The sequence below is a fragment of the Silene latifolia genome, chromosome 1 (genome assembly GCF_048544455.1).
Source record: "Silene latifolia isolate original U9 population chromosome 1, ASM4854445v1, whole genome shotgun sequence".
In the NCBI taxonomy this organism is placed as follows: Eukaryota; Viridiplantae; Streptophyta; class Magnoliopsida; order Caryophyllales; family Caryophyllaceae; genus Silene; species Silene latifolia.
In genome coordinates, this window is record NC_133526.1 from 17,319,899 (window position 1) to 17,333,528 (window position 13,630).

The following is a 13,630-nucleotide window of genomic DNA, read 5'->3' on the forward strand; positions in this document are numbered from 1 at the left end:
TGCCAAAACTTCACTATGCACAATCCAAACGCAACTACCGTTCCCATACTTACGTTAGCAAAGGCTCTACCACAATTAATTCCGACACAATTAACATACACGTTACATACATGCACACGGACTCCACATTCCCATACCCTGTGACTGGCTTAAGTACAATGGGGCCAAGATTTTGAAATGAGGGCGCCTACTGTGGACGCGGGCCCACGGGGGCGCTTGGGAGGAGAGAACAAGCTTTTGCATTTTGTGGAGTCGCCACCAATTTTTATGGGAAATTGGAACCGTTCGAATACCTCGTGTCATGTCAAGACACAAAGTAGTGACATGAACACTAAGCAATCGTTACCCTTAGCATTCTATGTCTAGAATGACTCTCGTGGATGCCAATGAACACGGATGTTCACAGAGATTTGGAGTAAGGGGTGAGGGTACGTATTAGGAAGCTCTTTTGATCGAACACCAAATCCCGCCCGCCTCGATAGCGGCCTCTACTAATGATTAGGGAAGTTGTCTATACTCGATATATCGTCGATTGTATGCATGCAATGCAACATCCAAGTTTTGATCCTAACATGTGAAGATTAGACTAAGTCGATGAAACATGTAGCTTATCATAAAATTGGGTCAAAGTAAGGATTTAAGTTAATTGCATGTGAAGGCAAGCAAGCAATATGATAAATAAAACTATAATAATAATTACAATAATGAAAATTACAATAATTACATTGGGATTTAGCGATTTATGTCGAAAACACCTCTAAAACGGATAATTTGAGAAAAAGAATAAAGGAATAAATTAACGAACAGATCAGTAGGCGATAATACGATAATAGTTAATTATACGTAAGCTAATTAATTAAGTCAAGGCAACACGGGAGTTCAGAGACAAAACTCAACCTGGAACAGACGCAGCAGGACTGCGCCCTTTGGAAGAGGCGCAGCAGACGTTGCGTCTGTTCCAAGGGTGAGTTCTGGCTGTGAAGCCGGAACTGCAAATTGTTAATGTTCGTTGGTGATTTTAGGGATTGATTATGATAATTGACTCGGATGAAAGTGATTTATTCAGGTTATTTACATGTGATTAAGGTGATAAAAACAGTAAAACATGGATGAGACGGAATTAAGACGAATTAATTACAAGAATAAACGATTGATTAATGACATAGGTGAACAAAATAGGTTAAATATGACTAATTAATAACAAATTAATGACGAACATGAAAATAGACAGATGGAAATATATCAAAGATCGAATTCCAGAAACTCAATATGAACGAATTGAATTTCTACAACCCGGATTGAATTTAATGACGAAAACCCGCAAATATTGATTACTTGGAATTTAAGTCGGGAATTAATGATGAATTATACGTATTAATGATGATAAACAATATACATGTGAATTATTATGCTATTATAACGAAGAAATTGAAGAACAAACAAATACGAACAAAAGTTTGACGAATTACAGAGGACGACGGAAGAAGAATGGAAACAGGAACTGCGGCAGCCTCACGAAGAGGCGCAACAGGAACTGCGCTCCTTCGAAGAGGCACAGCAGTTGCTGCGTCCTTTCTCGACGGTTTGTCTTCTGGAAATCCGTAAAAAGAGGTTTTAAGGCACGGTTTTAGAAATCGGTTTTAAGAGGTATTTTCGACATGAACCTTACATTAATGATTACAATAAGATAAAATACAATAAATAAAGAAGGATTATACACCCTCAGACTTACATGTTTGACGAAACGAGATGAACTAAGTTAACGTTTAGTGATGCTCGACTCGAATGTAAAGAAAGTGCCCTCGTAAGAGGAAAACGATTAGATTAATTAAGTTGATTGATTGTGGAGTTGGTCAAATTGGTCGGTCATGCAAACGAGACTGGTACTCAGAAGGATACGAGCTTACGTGGTCGAATGTTCAAGCACGTAGACGCCAAAAAGTAAGAACAAAGGTCTAGAATGCAAAGGGAGAAGAGAAGGGCGGACACTCGCGTGAGAAATATGAGGAGCGAAGGCTCCTATTTATACTAATCACGTGAAGGAATAGGGTTTTAGGAGAGACTTTGGAAGTGAATCTCGGAAAGATATGAAAAAGATACGAGAACTACGCAGAAAAGGACCTGGGAAGAGGCGCAGCAGACACTGCGTCTCTTGGAAGAGGCGCAGCACCTGCTGCGTCTGTTCCCAGGTGGTTTCCTCCTGCGGAAGAAAGATTTCCGTGTTTAGGTTATGGAAAGATAATGCTCAGATTTTGCAACTAACACAATGCTCTAAGGGTTCTTTACCATTCAGATATTTGGGGATACCTATCTGCTCCAAGAGGTTAGGGAAGATGGAGTGTAATGTTCTGGTGGAGAAAATTGTTAGTAGAATTAAGAGTTTTGGCTCAAGGAAGTTATCTTATGCTGGCAGGCTAGTTATGGTGCAGGCTGTTCTCCTCTCCTTGCATCAGTAATGGGCTTCTATTTTTGTGCTTCCAAAATATGTCTTGGTTAAAATTGAGGGTATTTGTGGGAATTACCTCTGGATTGGGACAGATAACTATACTAGGACACCTTTGGTGGCTTGGGACACTATTTGTCAGCCAAGGGAGGTTGGTGGATTGGGGCTAAGGAAGTGTGAGATCTGGAATAATGCATTGATTGACAAATATGTTTGGTGGATGGCCACGAAATATGATCATCTTTGGATCAAGTGGGTTGACCATGTGTATATGAAAGGTAGGGATTGGGTTTCTTATCAGCCTTCAATTAATTCTAGTTGGGCATGGAGAAGAATCTACAAAATCAAGGATCTTTTTCTAAATGCTTACACTGATAACAAATGGTTGGGCAGTGATAGTGCCTAGTGCCTACACCCCTGATGCTGGATATACATGGCTAGCAAGAGCTAATCCTAAGGTCCCCTGGAGTAAGCTGTTATGGCACAGGCTCATTGTGCCTAAACATTCCTTCCATATATGGCTAACTATTTATGATAGATTACAGACCAGAAGCAGACTCAGCAGGTTAGGGATATGCAATGATGTGAGCTGCTGTATATGTGGACTAGGCAGTGAAACCATGGATCATCTTTACTGGCAGTGCCCTTACAGTGCAAGTGCTCTTTCTTTACTGCAGACCTGGCTGAGGTTGGATATTCCATCCACTAAACCTTGGCAATGGTGTGTGAGGATGAGAAGGAGATCAATATTGCAATGGAGATTGGTTGTTTCCAGTGTTGCAGGATTGATGTATCTGATCTGGCAGGTACGAAATGAAGCCCGAGTTCAGGGAATTGTGAAGACACCAGAGTTTATTGTTCAACAGTTGAAGCACAGCATGAAGTGTCGAATCAGGAGCAAAGCAAAGCAGCCTCTGATTCCCAGAGATATGACTTGGTTATGTACTAGAGATTTGATGTAATGTTTAGATTCTATTCTGTTTATTGTTGTTTGAATTATGGGGATGCCCATTAATTCTGTTGGAAAAACTTTGTAATTGTTCGTTGGTTGGAATGAAAAGCTTACATTTTCACAAAAAAAAAAAGGTTATGGAAAGACGGAATAAATTGGTTTTCCTTAATATTTTGTGTGAATATTACGGGAAATTGTTTACCAAAGATTAAAGATTGTGAGAGATTTATTTAAAATATGGAATAGAAATATCCGGAACATTCCAGAACATTCTGACTCGGGATTTTACAGTTATCAGAAAATGAAGACGGTTTTAGGCCCGGACTCCAAATGTACTCTAATTACTGTCAAAACGACCGTATCGGCGCGTAGATGACATTTATGAGGTAGACATTAATGTTTGAGCAATCACTTTACGATAAACTTACGAACTGTCATAAATCGTTCCGCGTACCAAACATGCGGCCCAATCATCACCGGGTGGTTTGCGGGAGGTGCAGAAATGAGGTATCTACACCTACTCACCCAAAATCTAGCATCAGCTGGGGCTCCCATTTTACATACACCTGGTTCATTTTATTAGACTCACTACGTTCGTTATGTTCATTAGTTACAGGTTCCAAAATCGTCGCTCTGATACCATTTATAACAACCCGATCCACCACCGTCGTAACACAACCCCAATAAAATGGGTGTGCACCTTTGGGCCCATATTTGTCCTCACTTAAGCCCAAAATCACAAGGCCTTGTTACTAAGTGGTGGGTGGAATCCTTTATAAACATATCACAAGCCTCCTACTTTCCCGATATGGGACAACTTTTTCTCTCAAACTCTTGGGGTGTTACAAACTCCCCCACTTAAATAACACAACGTCCTCATTGTGCCTGGAGGCTGACCGCAGCAAAGCCCAGAATTCTCCCCCGCTAGGTGTGTGAACCGTGTACTCCCGACCACATGCTCACCACACGGTCGCAGGGTTGCTCTGATACCATTTATAAAACCCCCATATTCAGAGGAGCCTTAACTAGGCCTTCCTTAGGATATAAGGGCATTACCATCTCGGTTACCCGAGGTAAGTAATGATCAAAAGTCGATAAAAGAACATTTATAATTATATTACAAGCGTTACAACCAACTAAGCAAAATAAAGGTACAACTCATTGTTTACACTCTATTACTATCAAATCTCGTGAAGACTCATCTCTGTCCGGACTCCAGCTATCAACAACATCAACACCTGCTAAGACAGACTGCTCACCATAAGGGATCACGGCAGACACATAAACAAACAAGACAACCACACAAGGTCAGTACTGAGATAAGACATGGCAAATCCAACAACATCTATCGACACAACACAACACAACCAGTCACACACACAAGCACACCCACTTCAATCAATCTCCGTCACCGACTGTCCACTGGACCAGCCCTGCCAGTGGGAGACCGCAGTCGTACCCACCAAATCCCCGCTCATCATACCGAGCGATAACCCTGTCCCATTAATGTGCACATCCCCTCCCGTGGCGGGTTCCACGGAGGGCGAAACTAGGGCGTGAAGCCACTCCCGCAAGTGACTCCACTCAGCCGAGAACGCATCTCGAGAACCAGAGACAAACAGTCACAGACAGCTGCAACACAACCACAACCAACAAACTGTATATACCAATCGACTACCGCATATACGCTGCCACACAAACTCAACCACAATACAACAACAATGACACGACAACCGACACACTAGACTATCCACAGAAACTGAGTAGGCGAACCTACCTTTAAGCAACTGCAACCATTCCATGCCAACATATGACATATCCAGCAATCAAGCAACACCTATAACCACAACACAATCATCTATCACCAACAAGCAAACCCTAATTGCAAAGACAAGGATACGGATGATGATGCCGACATACCTACAAGGAGAAACCTGGCAAAAGACCGCTACCCGACTCAAGCTATGCTCTCCTAAGGCACAAGAACCTTCAAAGGCTTCCATGGAGGCTATATGGTGAAGGGAAGGGAGAGAGGCGACTTAAGGATCTGAAGGAATGAGGCGAAAATGTTTGGCGGATATAACAAAACGCGATTATAAACCCTCGCTGAAAACTCGTTACTCGATCGAGTGTCCCCTACTCGATCGAGTATCACAGCTACTCGATCGAGTAGCATCTACTCTATCGAGTACCACCCCTAACTCACAACTTAAGATAACTTTGACACGCATTTCTAAGGACTATTACCGCTCCCAAGGTCAGTCAACGCTGGTCAAAGGGTCTCTAAAAGGGCGGGTATTACAGATTCTCCACTTGAATCTTGTTCTTCCACCTTTGGAAAGCTCAAGAACTAGTAAGAAGGTGAACTTACTAGTGCCCAAATTCCGAAATCATCAATGCAAGAATTGATTTTCTCCTTATATTTGTAATTGTTTTGCATGCATAAGATCCGATTTAATTTTATGACTAAATTAAACTTTCATATATTGGATATGTAAACAAATGAGATTAATGAATCCCAACAATTATATCGATAGAAAAATATTAGATATGATTCAACGGTATGGTCGATATCTACTCCATGTATTACGAATTAAATTTCCATTTCAATAGCTCAATAATCTAAAAAACTATATTCCCTAAATCCGAATTCCAAAAGGTTCATTAAATTTTTTAAGCTCCTTATTACTATTTCAAGAATTTGATCCATCTATTGTTATACTTATGTCCACGATCCTCTATAAAAAAATAGTATTAAAGACTATACAATAATCTATTCAGGTTTTGAAAAAAAAAAACACATAAACTTAAAAATATATGGAGTAGAATTTAGAAACCATACTATTTACTGAAAGTTCACTTTCGCTTCCTTTTAGTACGCTTCCTTTTTGTACATGCCTTGATAATAGTTCATATGAAATGAAAAAGAAAAATATATGTTAGAGATGATTATACTCATGAATACAAAAATACAAATTCAAGTAGATTGATCGGGAAAGCATAATAGTAAAATTACACAACAATATACGCTTAATAACAAATTTAAAGAAATATTATAAGATCTCGATTTTGAGATCAACGATCATCTTATAATGGTTAAGAAAACATAAACCACTTAAAAAAATAAAGTAAATTTTATAGAAAAACAATCAAAATGTGGGAGTTGGAGAAAACTTAAATTGGAAGAGGGAATGACATAATTAAAATGATTAATTAGTCACGATGGTTCAAAAAATAAATTGTGAAATTTTAAAGATTTTTCATTCAGTTATTTGTACTTATTTATTTACCATTAATTAAGAGAGTAGTTTTTTTTTTAGGAAATTATGAGTGTAAGTTTTATGTATTATTCTTGTTTTGACAAAAAAAAAAACACATAACTTAAAAACATACGAACTAGAATTTAGAAATCATACTATTTAATATTTACCCGAAGGTTCACTTTCACTTCCTTTTATTGCAAGCCTTGATAATAATTCATATAAAATGTAAAAGAAAAAAATATGTTTGAGATGACTATACTCGTGAATACAAATTCAAATAGGTTGATCGATAAAGTATAATAGTAAAATTACACCACAATATACGTTTAGTAACTAATTAAAAGAAATATTATAAGACTTCTATTTTGAGATCAACAATCATCCATTACTTATCAGTTTCTACCTTACATTTTTTTTACCTTTAATTTTACCTCGGTTTCGCGCCTTTTGTATTTCTTCCCTCTTCAGATTACCCACGTGATGGTTTGCCTTATCTGCATTCACATACGTTTCATGGTACTTTAAAATTATATAAAAAATGCATTGACCAAAAGATAAAACATCAACCTGGCAAAAACTTGACAAATGAATCAAAACATTGTCACATGTAAGCCACTTAAATTAAACCAACTGGAAAATATGAATTCAAATATAAAGCAAACGATTCATAAAATCAACAACATAACAAATTAAAATATACTTTATTGGAAACAACAACAACAACAACAACAACAACAACAACAACAACAACAACAACAACAACAACAACAACAACAACAACAACAATACTCAACAATAATACTCGACAATAATACTCAATATACTCAATATAATTTAAACCATAAAATACAATTCACAACTTAGAAACTCATGACAAATGGGCATATTTTAAATAAATAAAGTGAATAAAAACTATTATAAGTATTATAGATTTTATAGTCATTACACAACCATAAATTCTTATATTTTAATCTAATTTTTAATTTATTTTGTGGTATTATTAAATTAGATAATTGATTGCCGATGATCTCAAGAGATGAATTAAATAGGACAAAATGTTAATGAAAATATGAGTGTTGAGTAATATAAGAAGTTTTAATAAAATTATGAACATATTATATTACAAAAAATAATTAAATAGGTTAATTAATTTGGTGTGTGTTAAGTATTATAAAGAGTTTAATCAATTTATTACCATGTTTAATTAAAAAAATTAAATAGAAAAATGTTAATAATGGTGGGTGTTTAGTAATATGAAGAAGTTTAATTAATTTATTAACAGGTTTTATTACAAGAACTTTAAAAACAATGAATTAAATAGGAAAATATTAATAATGGTGAGTGTTTACTAATATGAAGAGGTTTAATTAATTTCTTTACATGTTTTACTACAAAAATTTGAATTTTATGAATTATGAAATTTATTAACATGTTTTATTACCAAAATTTCAATTAAAATATCATTATTAATTATAAATTATGAAATTTGATGTAAATTTGTAAGGGTTATATAAATTTTGGAAGACAATATATTTAATAGGGTTATTTTATGAGAATAATCCCAACTATATCTCCCATTCTCATATTAATCCATACTAACGTTTAACTCAAAAAAATCCGAAATATTACCTCAATTATCTTATACTAGACTCGGCCTAATTTTTAACTGATACAACCAGTAAGGGTAAGATTATTGGTAGTCTTGAGACAAGATTTTGGTAAGTCTTGAGACAAGACTCACTCAAGACTACCAATAATCTACCCTAGTCTTGACAGAGTCTTAACAAAGTTTTAAGTTGAGTCTTAGAAAACCAAGACTTAACTTAAGACTTTGGGTGAGTCTTGACCCCACCTTAAAGAAAAATTATCCAATGGGTGGGCAACATGTGTCCTTTCTTTTTGTTAAAAAAATAAAGTGGAGTGAAAAAGTAGAGTATGAGGTGAGTCTGATGGATAATGTATAAAATATGAGGTGAGTCTAAGATGGGTCTGAACAATGAAGAAATAATAAAAGTTAGTGAAAAGCTGATGTGGCAGAAATAATAAAATAATAAAAGTCTGATTGATAATCTCACCCTAATGTTTCAGGTGATAATGTTGTGGGCCCCAATGTTTTTTCTTTTTCTTCGTAGTTCTATCATACTCCCTTCACTTATCCATGTTCACCCCAATTCATTTTGCACAAGAATTAAGGGTGTTGAATAAAGAATGAAAAAGTATTCATGAAAAAGCAAGTGGGGCTTGATTAGAGCATATAAACTGAAAGCTTAATAGAATTATGGAGTTAATTAAGTACACTTTAAAGTTTTCATTTCCCTCCAAAATACAATGAGAGGGAAATTTAAAGTCTCATAAATATCCCCCCCCCCCCCCCCAAAAAACCTTGGTTTCCTAAACTATTACACAGATTACAGGAGTACAAATCAGTACAATAAGACTACAATAATTTACAACTTCACTTCCATATTCTTCTTTTCCATATTCTTCTTCTTCTTCTTCTCAATTCTTCTTCTTCTCTATTCATCTTCTCTTCTTTTTCTATACCATAATCTGCACTTCAAAAACCGTTAGTCACAAGTTGAATGAAAAAATATCATCAATAAAAAAGCTGTAAACAGAATACACTTACCAACATTAATCAAAAAATGTGAGGTCCAAATCTATCAAATGATGATAGACATAGAATAGGATGCTATTTATTCGAGAATAGCAAGGATGGCAAGCCAGTAAGAGGTTCAATGAACTTTCTTTCAGCAAAATATCAAGTAGACATGAAAACAATCTTCGAAGTATGGAGGGTTGCTAAACGTCAAAGAGAAAATGGTGATTCTTTGCAGCTGAATTCCAGAATTAAGGGTAAAAAAGGGAGGGAAACACTTGAAGTACCAATAGATAGAATATTAGCTACACCAATGGGAGAAAGGGGATCACTAATGGCATTTGGTGAAGCAATTGGTGTCTCAAAGAACAACAATTTTCAACTCAAGTTAAACAAGGTAAACTTGAAGCCATACATCAAAGATTGCACTCAAGTCTGAATGATGAGAACATGTTCAACAGGTTGATATTTTCACTTTCAAAGTTAAGTTATGATAGGATATCAGACTCTTTGAAGTTTAAGGACATGGGAAATATAGTCCATATTGATGAGAAATGGTTCTATATCACTCAAGACGGAGCTAAGTTTTTTCTATTAAGTGAAGAAATTGATCCTTATAGACATTGTCAAAGCAAAAATTTCATCACTAAAGTCATGTTTATGGCTGCAGTTTCAAGACCCATTTATGATGGAGATGGTAACCTTTTGTTTGATGGTAAAATAGGGATATTCCCATTTACTTTCCAAGATCCAGCTAAAAGGAGGTCAAAAAACAGACCTGCTGGAACTCTTGAAACCAAATCAGTGGCTTCAATAAACAAACAAGTGACTAAGGACATGCTAATAAATAAGGTGATCCCAGCCATTCACAGTAAATGGCCAGCATCAATGAGCAAGGAAATCATCATCCAGCAGGACAATGCAAAGCCACATATAAAGGGTAATGACCTTGACTTTTTAATGGCAGCCAACTCAAATGGTTTCAACATTAGTTTGACACAACAACCACCAAATTCACCAGATCTCAATGTGTTAGACTTGGGTTTTTTTAACTCTATACAGTCATTGCAAGCAAAAAAGAGAGCAAGCACAGTTGATAAGTTAGTGTCTAATGTGTTGGAAGCTTGGGATGAAGAACCAAAGACAATGCTTAAGTGATGTTTGGCTTAGTCTACAAGCATGTATGTTGGAGATTATTAAGCTAAAAGGACACAATAATTATAAGGTACCACATCTGAAGAAAAAAGCACAAAGATTGGGGGAACCTTACCAAGAAATTTAGTTGCAGATGAAGCAATAGTTAGGGAATGTCTTACTCATTTACATGTAAATGGCAAGGATGCAAACTTAGATGAAATAAGTGTGCCTCTTGCCTTAACTAATCCCATTTAGATGAGTGTTTATAACTTAAACATTGTAAACATACAATGTTTAAGGCATAAACATCATTAGGGTTTGGATTTATTTTGTGCTAATAGACTATGTATTTTGTGATGAGCAATGTTTGAAATGAAAATGATTAAGCTCTCAAAACAATAAGCATTTTTATCACTGAGCTTTATGTCCACACAAGAAATGTTTCCTGAAGCCATATACACAGAATATATGGTGGAATCAATTCTTATATGAAAACAGAATGACATGGAAGCTCTCAAAGCATTAAGCTTTATTATCACTGAGCTTCATATTTATGCAGTGTTCATTTAAATGTCACTGAAAAATTTCATTAAGCTTCATATTTATGCAATGAGACATCAACTCTCGTGCCTAAGAATGGCCTCATCATTGAGATGTGTCAAGTAATAAAGCCTACTTCACACACACACAATATTCTCGGTAGACTATGCTCACAAAATAGAGTAGTAGCATCGATAAGTAAGGCAACAAAGAAAGCTCTCAAACCATTAAGGAACGTTCATCATAGAGCTATACCATCTATATTTGACATAAACGAGCACACACACCCATTCAATTGTACAGCACGTGGTGGCTTAATTACTTGTAGTTATTGGCCACTTACCATACAAGTGTCTTTAAAAACCTAACTGCTCTCAAAGCATTAAGCTATATCATCATTGAGCAAACTAGTAACAGAAAATTCAGTCATTGTAATTTACTCAACAGAAGCAAATTCAGTAGCAACAGAAAATTCTACTACCAATTAAACTAACAGCAGACAAATCCCAGCAGCATTATACAGTATTTTTCAACTGAAATAAGTGAAAATAACAATTTAGTCAGTCATTGTAATTTATTCAAATGAAGCAAATTCAAATTAAACTAACAGCAGACAAATCCCAGCAGCATTATACAGTAATGTTTAACTAAGATGAACTACTAACAATTTATTCAATCATTGTAATTTATTCAAATGAAGCATATTCAATACCAACACAAAATTCTACTACCAATTAAACTAACAGCAGACAAATCCCAGCAGCATTATACGGAGTACAATATTGTTCAACTGAAATTATGATAATAACAGTAAAAGTAAGTAATTCAGAAGTATACCAATACCAGAGACGTCTATCCCCACATATTCATCGTGTTCATCAAACTCCGTCTCTTCAACATAACAACCTAAATCAACCGGATCTAGGGAGCTATGAGTAGGTTCCTCAAACTCCGTCTCTTCAACCCGACTCCCTTTCTCCTCCATGTCATTACCGATCTCTTTTATTTCTTTCAAAGACCCTTTTCTGGTTATCTTCCTCTAAGTCCTCCTTCTTTCTCTTTTTCGCCTTTAATTTGCATGCAACAAAAAAAACAAGTCACGACCTTTAATACTGTACAAAAAAATAGAGTCAAACAAAAACTTTTCGTATTCATAATAGATCTAGAAAAAAAGACCACTTTTCTGATAATCTAATTTTATAGATCTAGAAAAACTCTACACGAAGTAAATAAATTGTAGTTCTAGAAAAAAAAACACCACTTCAATCAGTGTAAGAAACACAAAATCAAAGGATAAACTACTGAGTTCCTTAATTCCTCGTACATCATCAACATATTCACCAAAAATCAATCATCAATCAACATAAACTAAAAAAAGCGCACAACTGATATTATCAAAATGCCGAAAATGTCGAAAAATCAATCAATCTTTCATCAAAATTCCAATTATAATCTAAATACACGAAATATCAACAAAAAATTCCAGAAAAAATCCCAGCATTAAGGATCTCGTATTCAGATCTAAAAAAAAAAGAAGGAAAAAGGTCACCTAACCTTGTTCTTATGTAGTGAATATTGCAGACAAAAGGATTGATTAAGTACTTCATTATATTCGATCTTGAACAACTCAGAAGGATCAACATCACAACCATCAAACTCATCCTCCGTATCTTGAACAATATAACCATGAAGATCAGAATAATGTAAAAGAGGATTTTTTTTTCGACATTAATAAAGGAAAAATAGAGAATACAGTAGGAGAGGAAGTGAGGGAATGAGAAAACCAGATTAGATCTCAATGAAAAAGAAGAGGCGGCATTGTCAAAGAGAGAGAATAAGGAGAGTTAGGGTTTTTTAGTGAGAGAGGGAGGCATGAGGTCATTGAATAATGGCGGAACTTTCTAGAGATGGGAATATAGGGTTTTTACGAGGGAAATTTGTAATGGGTTGGGTAATGGGTTGGGTAATATGGAGGGAGTCATTAGGCTAATTAGATTGAATTGGGTTGGGTTAGTCTTAATGGGTTAGTGTATTAATCAGAAAATTAGGCTCATAAAGCAATGCTACATTTTGTAATATCATAAGTTGGACAAGGACACTTTAGTCATTTACTTTACTAAATAAGGAAAGAATAGAAATGGGGTGAAGATGGGTAATTTGCCAAAAAGGGGAAATGTGGTGAAAATAGGAAAGTGGAGGGAGTACTTCCCAATTCCTAGATCTCCTTCCTCCATTTTAATTGTTCTTAATTCCACCAATTTTTTTTCTTTCGTCATTTTCAAAGTTCCATTTCTTAATTTTTTTGCTCCTCCTTCCTCAAATCACCATTAAAACACCTATCTTTTTCTATTTTAACTAACCGGATACCCGTTAAACATTAAACTTCATACCTGCTAATCAAGAAACTGCATTTTATAAGGAGGGAGATTAATCTGGGTTTTGATAGATTAAATCGGAAGAAAAGATATTGTCATAAAATTGAAGGGTCAAAATTACCTATTCTGGGTTATTATGGGGTAGTGTTTCATCTCCATTAAAAACGGTTCATAATCATTCAACACCCATATCACACTTCTTTACTCATACATACTAAATGTTAACTGTCATCCCTGGATAAATAATTTGGGTTTTGATGAAGAAATTAAGGTTAACTTTAGCTTTTTTTATGTGGATTTTAGTTATAGTGGAATCAAAAT

At 35.5% G+C, this 13,630-nt stretch overlaps 1 protein-coding gene across 1 annotated transcript; it reads left to right on the forward strand.

Moving 5' to 3' along the window:
• Positions 1 to 2,805: 2,805 nt before the first annotated feature.
• Positions 2,806 to 3,405, forward strand: LOC141641247 (uncharacterized). The gene has a single exon (XM_074449919.1). It carries the CDS (start codon positions 2,806 to 2,808, stop codon positions 3,403 to 3,405), a length of 600 nt encoding a protein of 199 aa, XP_074306020.1.
• Positions 3,406 to 13,630: the final 10,225 nt, after the last annotated feature.

Bases quoted from the DNA above. Each gene is read 5' to 3' on its own strand.
- LOC141641247 (XM_074449919.1), top strand. From the start codon at position 2,806: ATGCTTACACTGATAACAAATGGTTGGGCAGTGATAGTGCCTAGTGCC.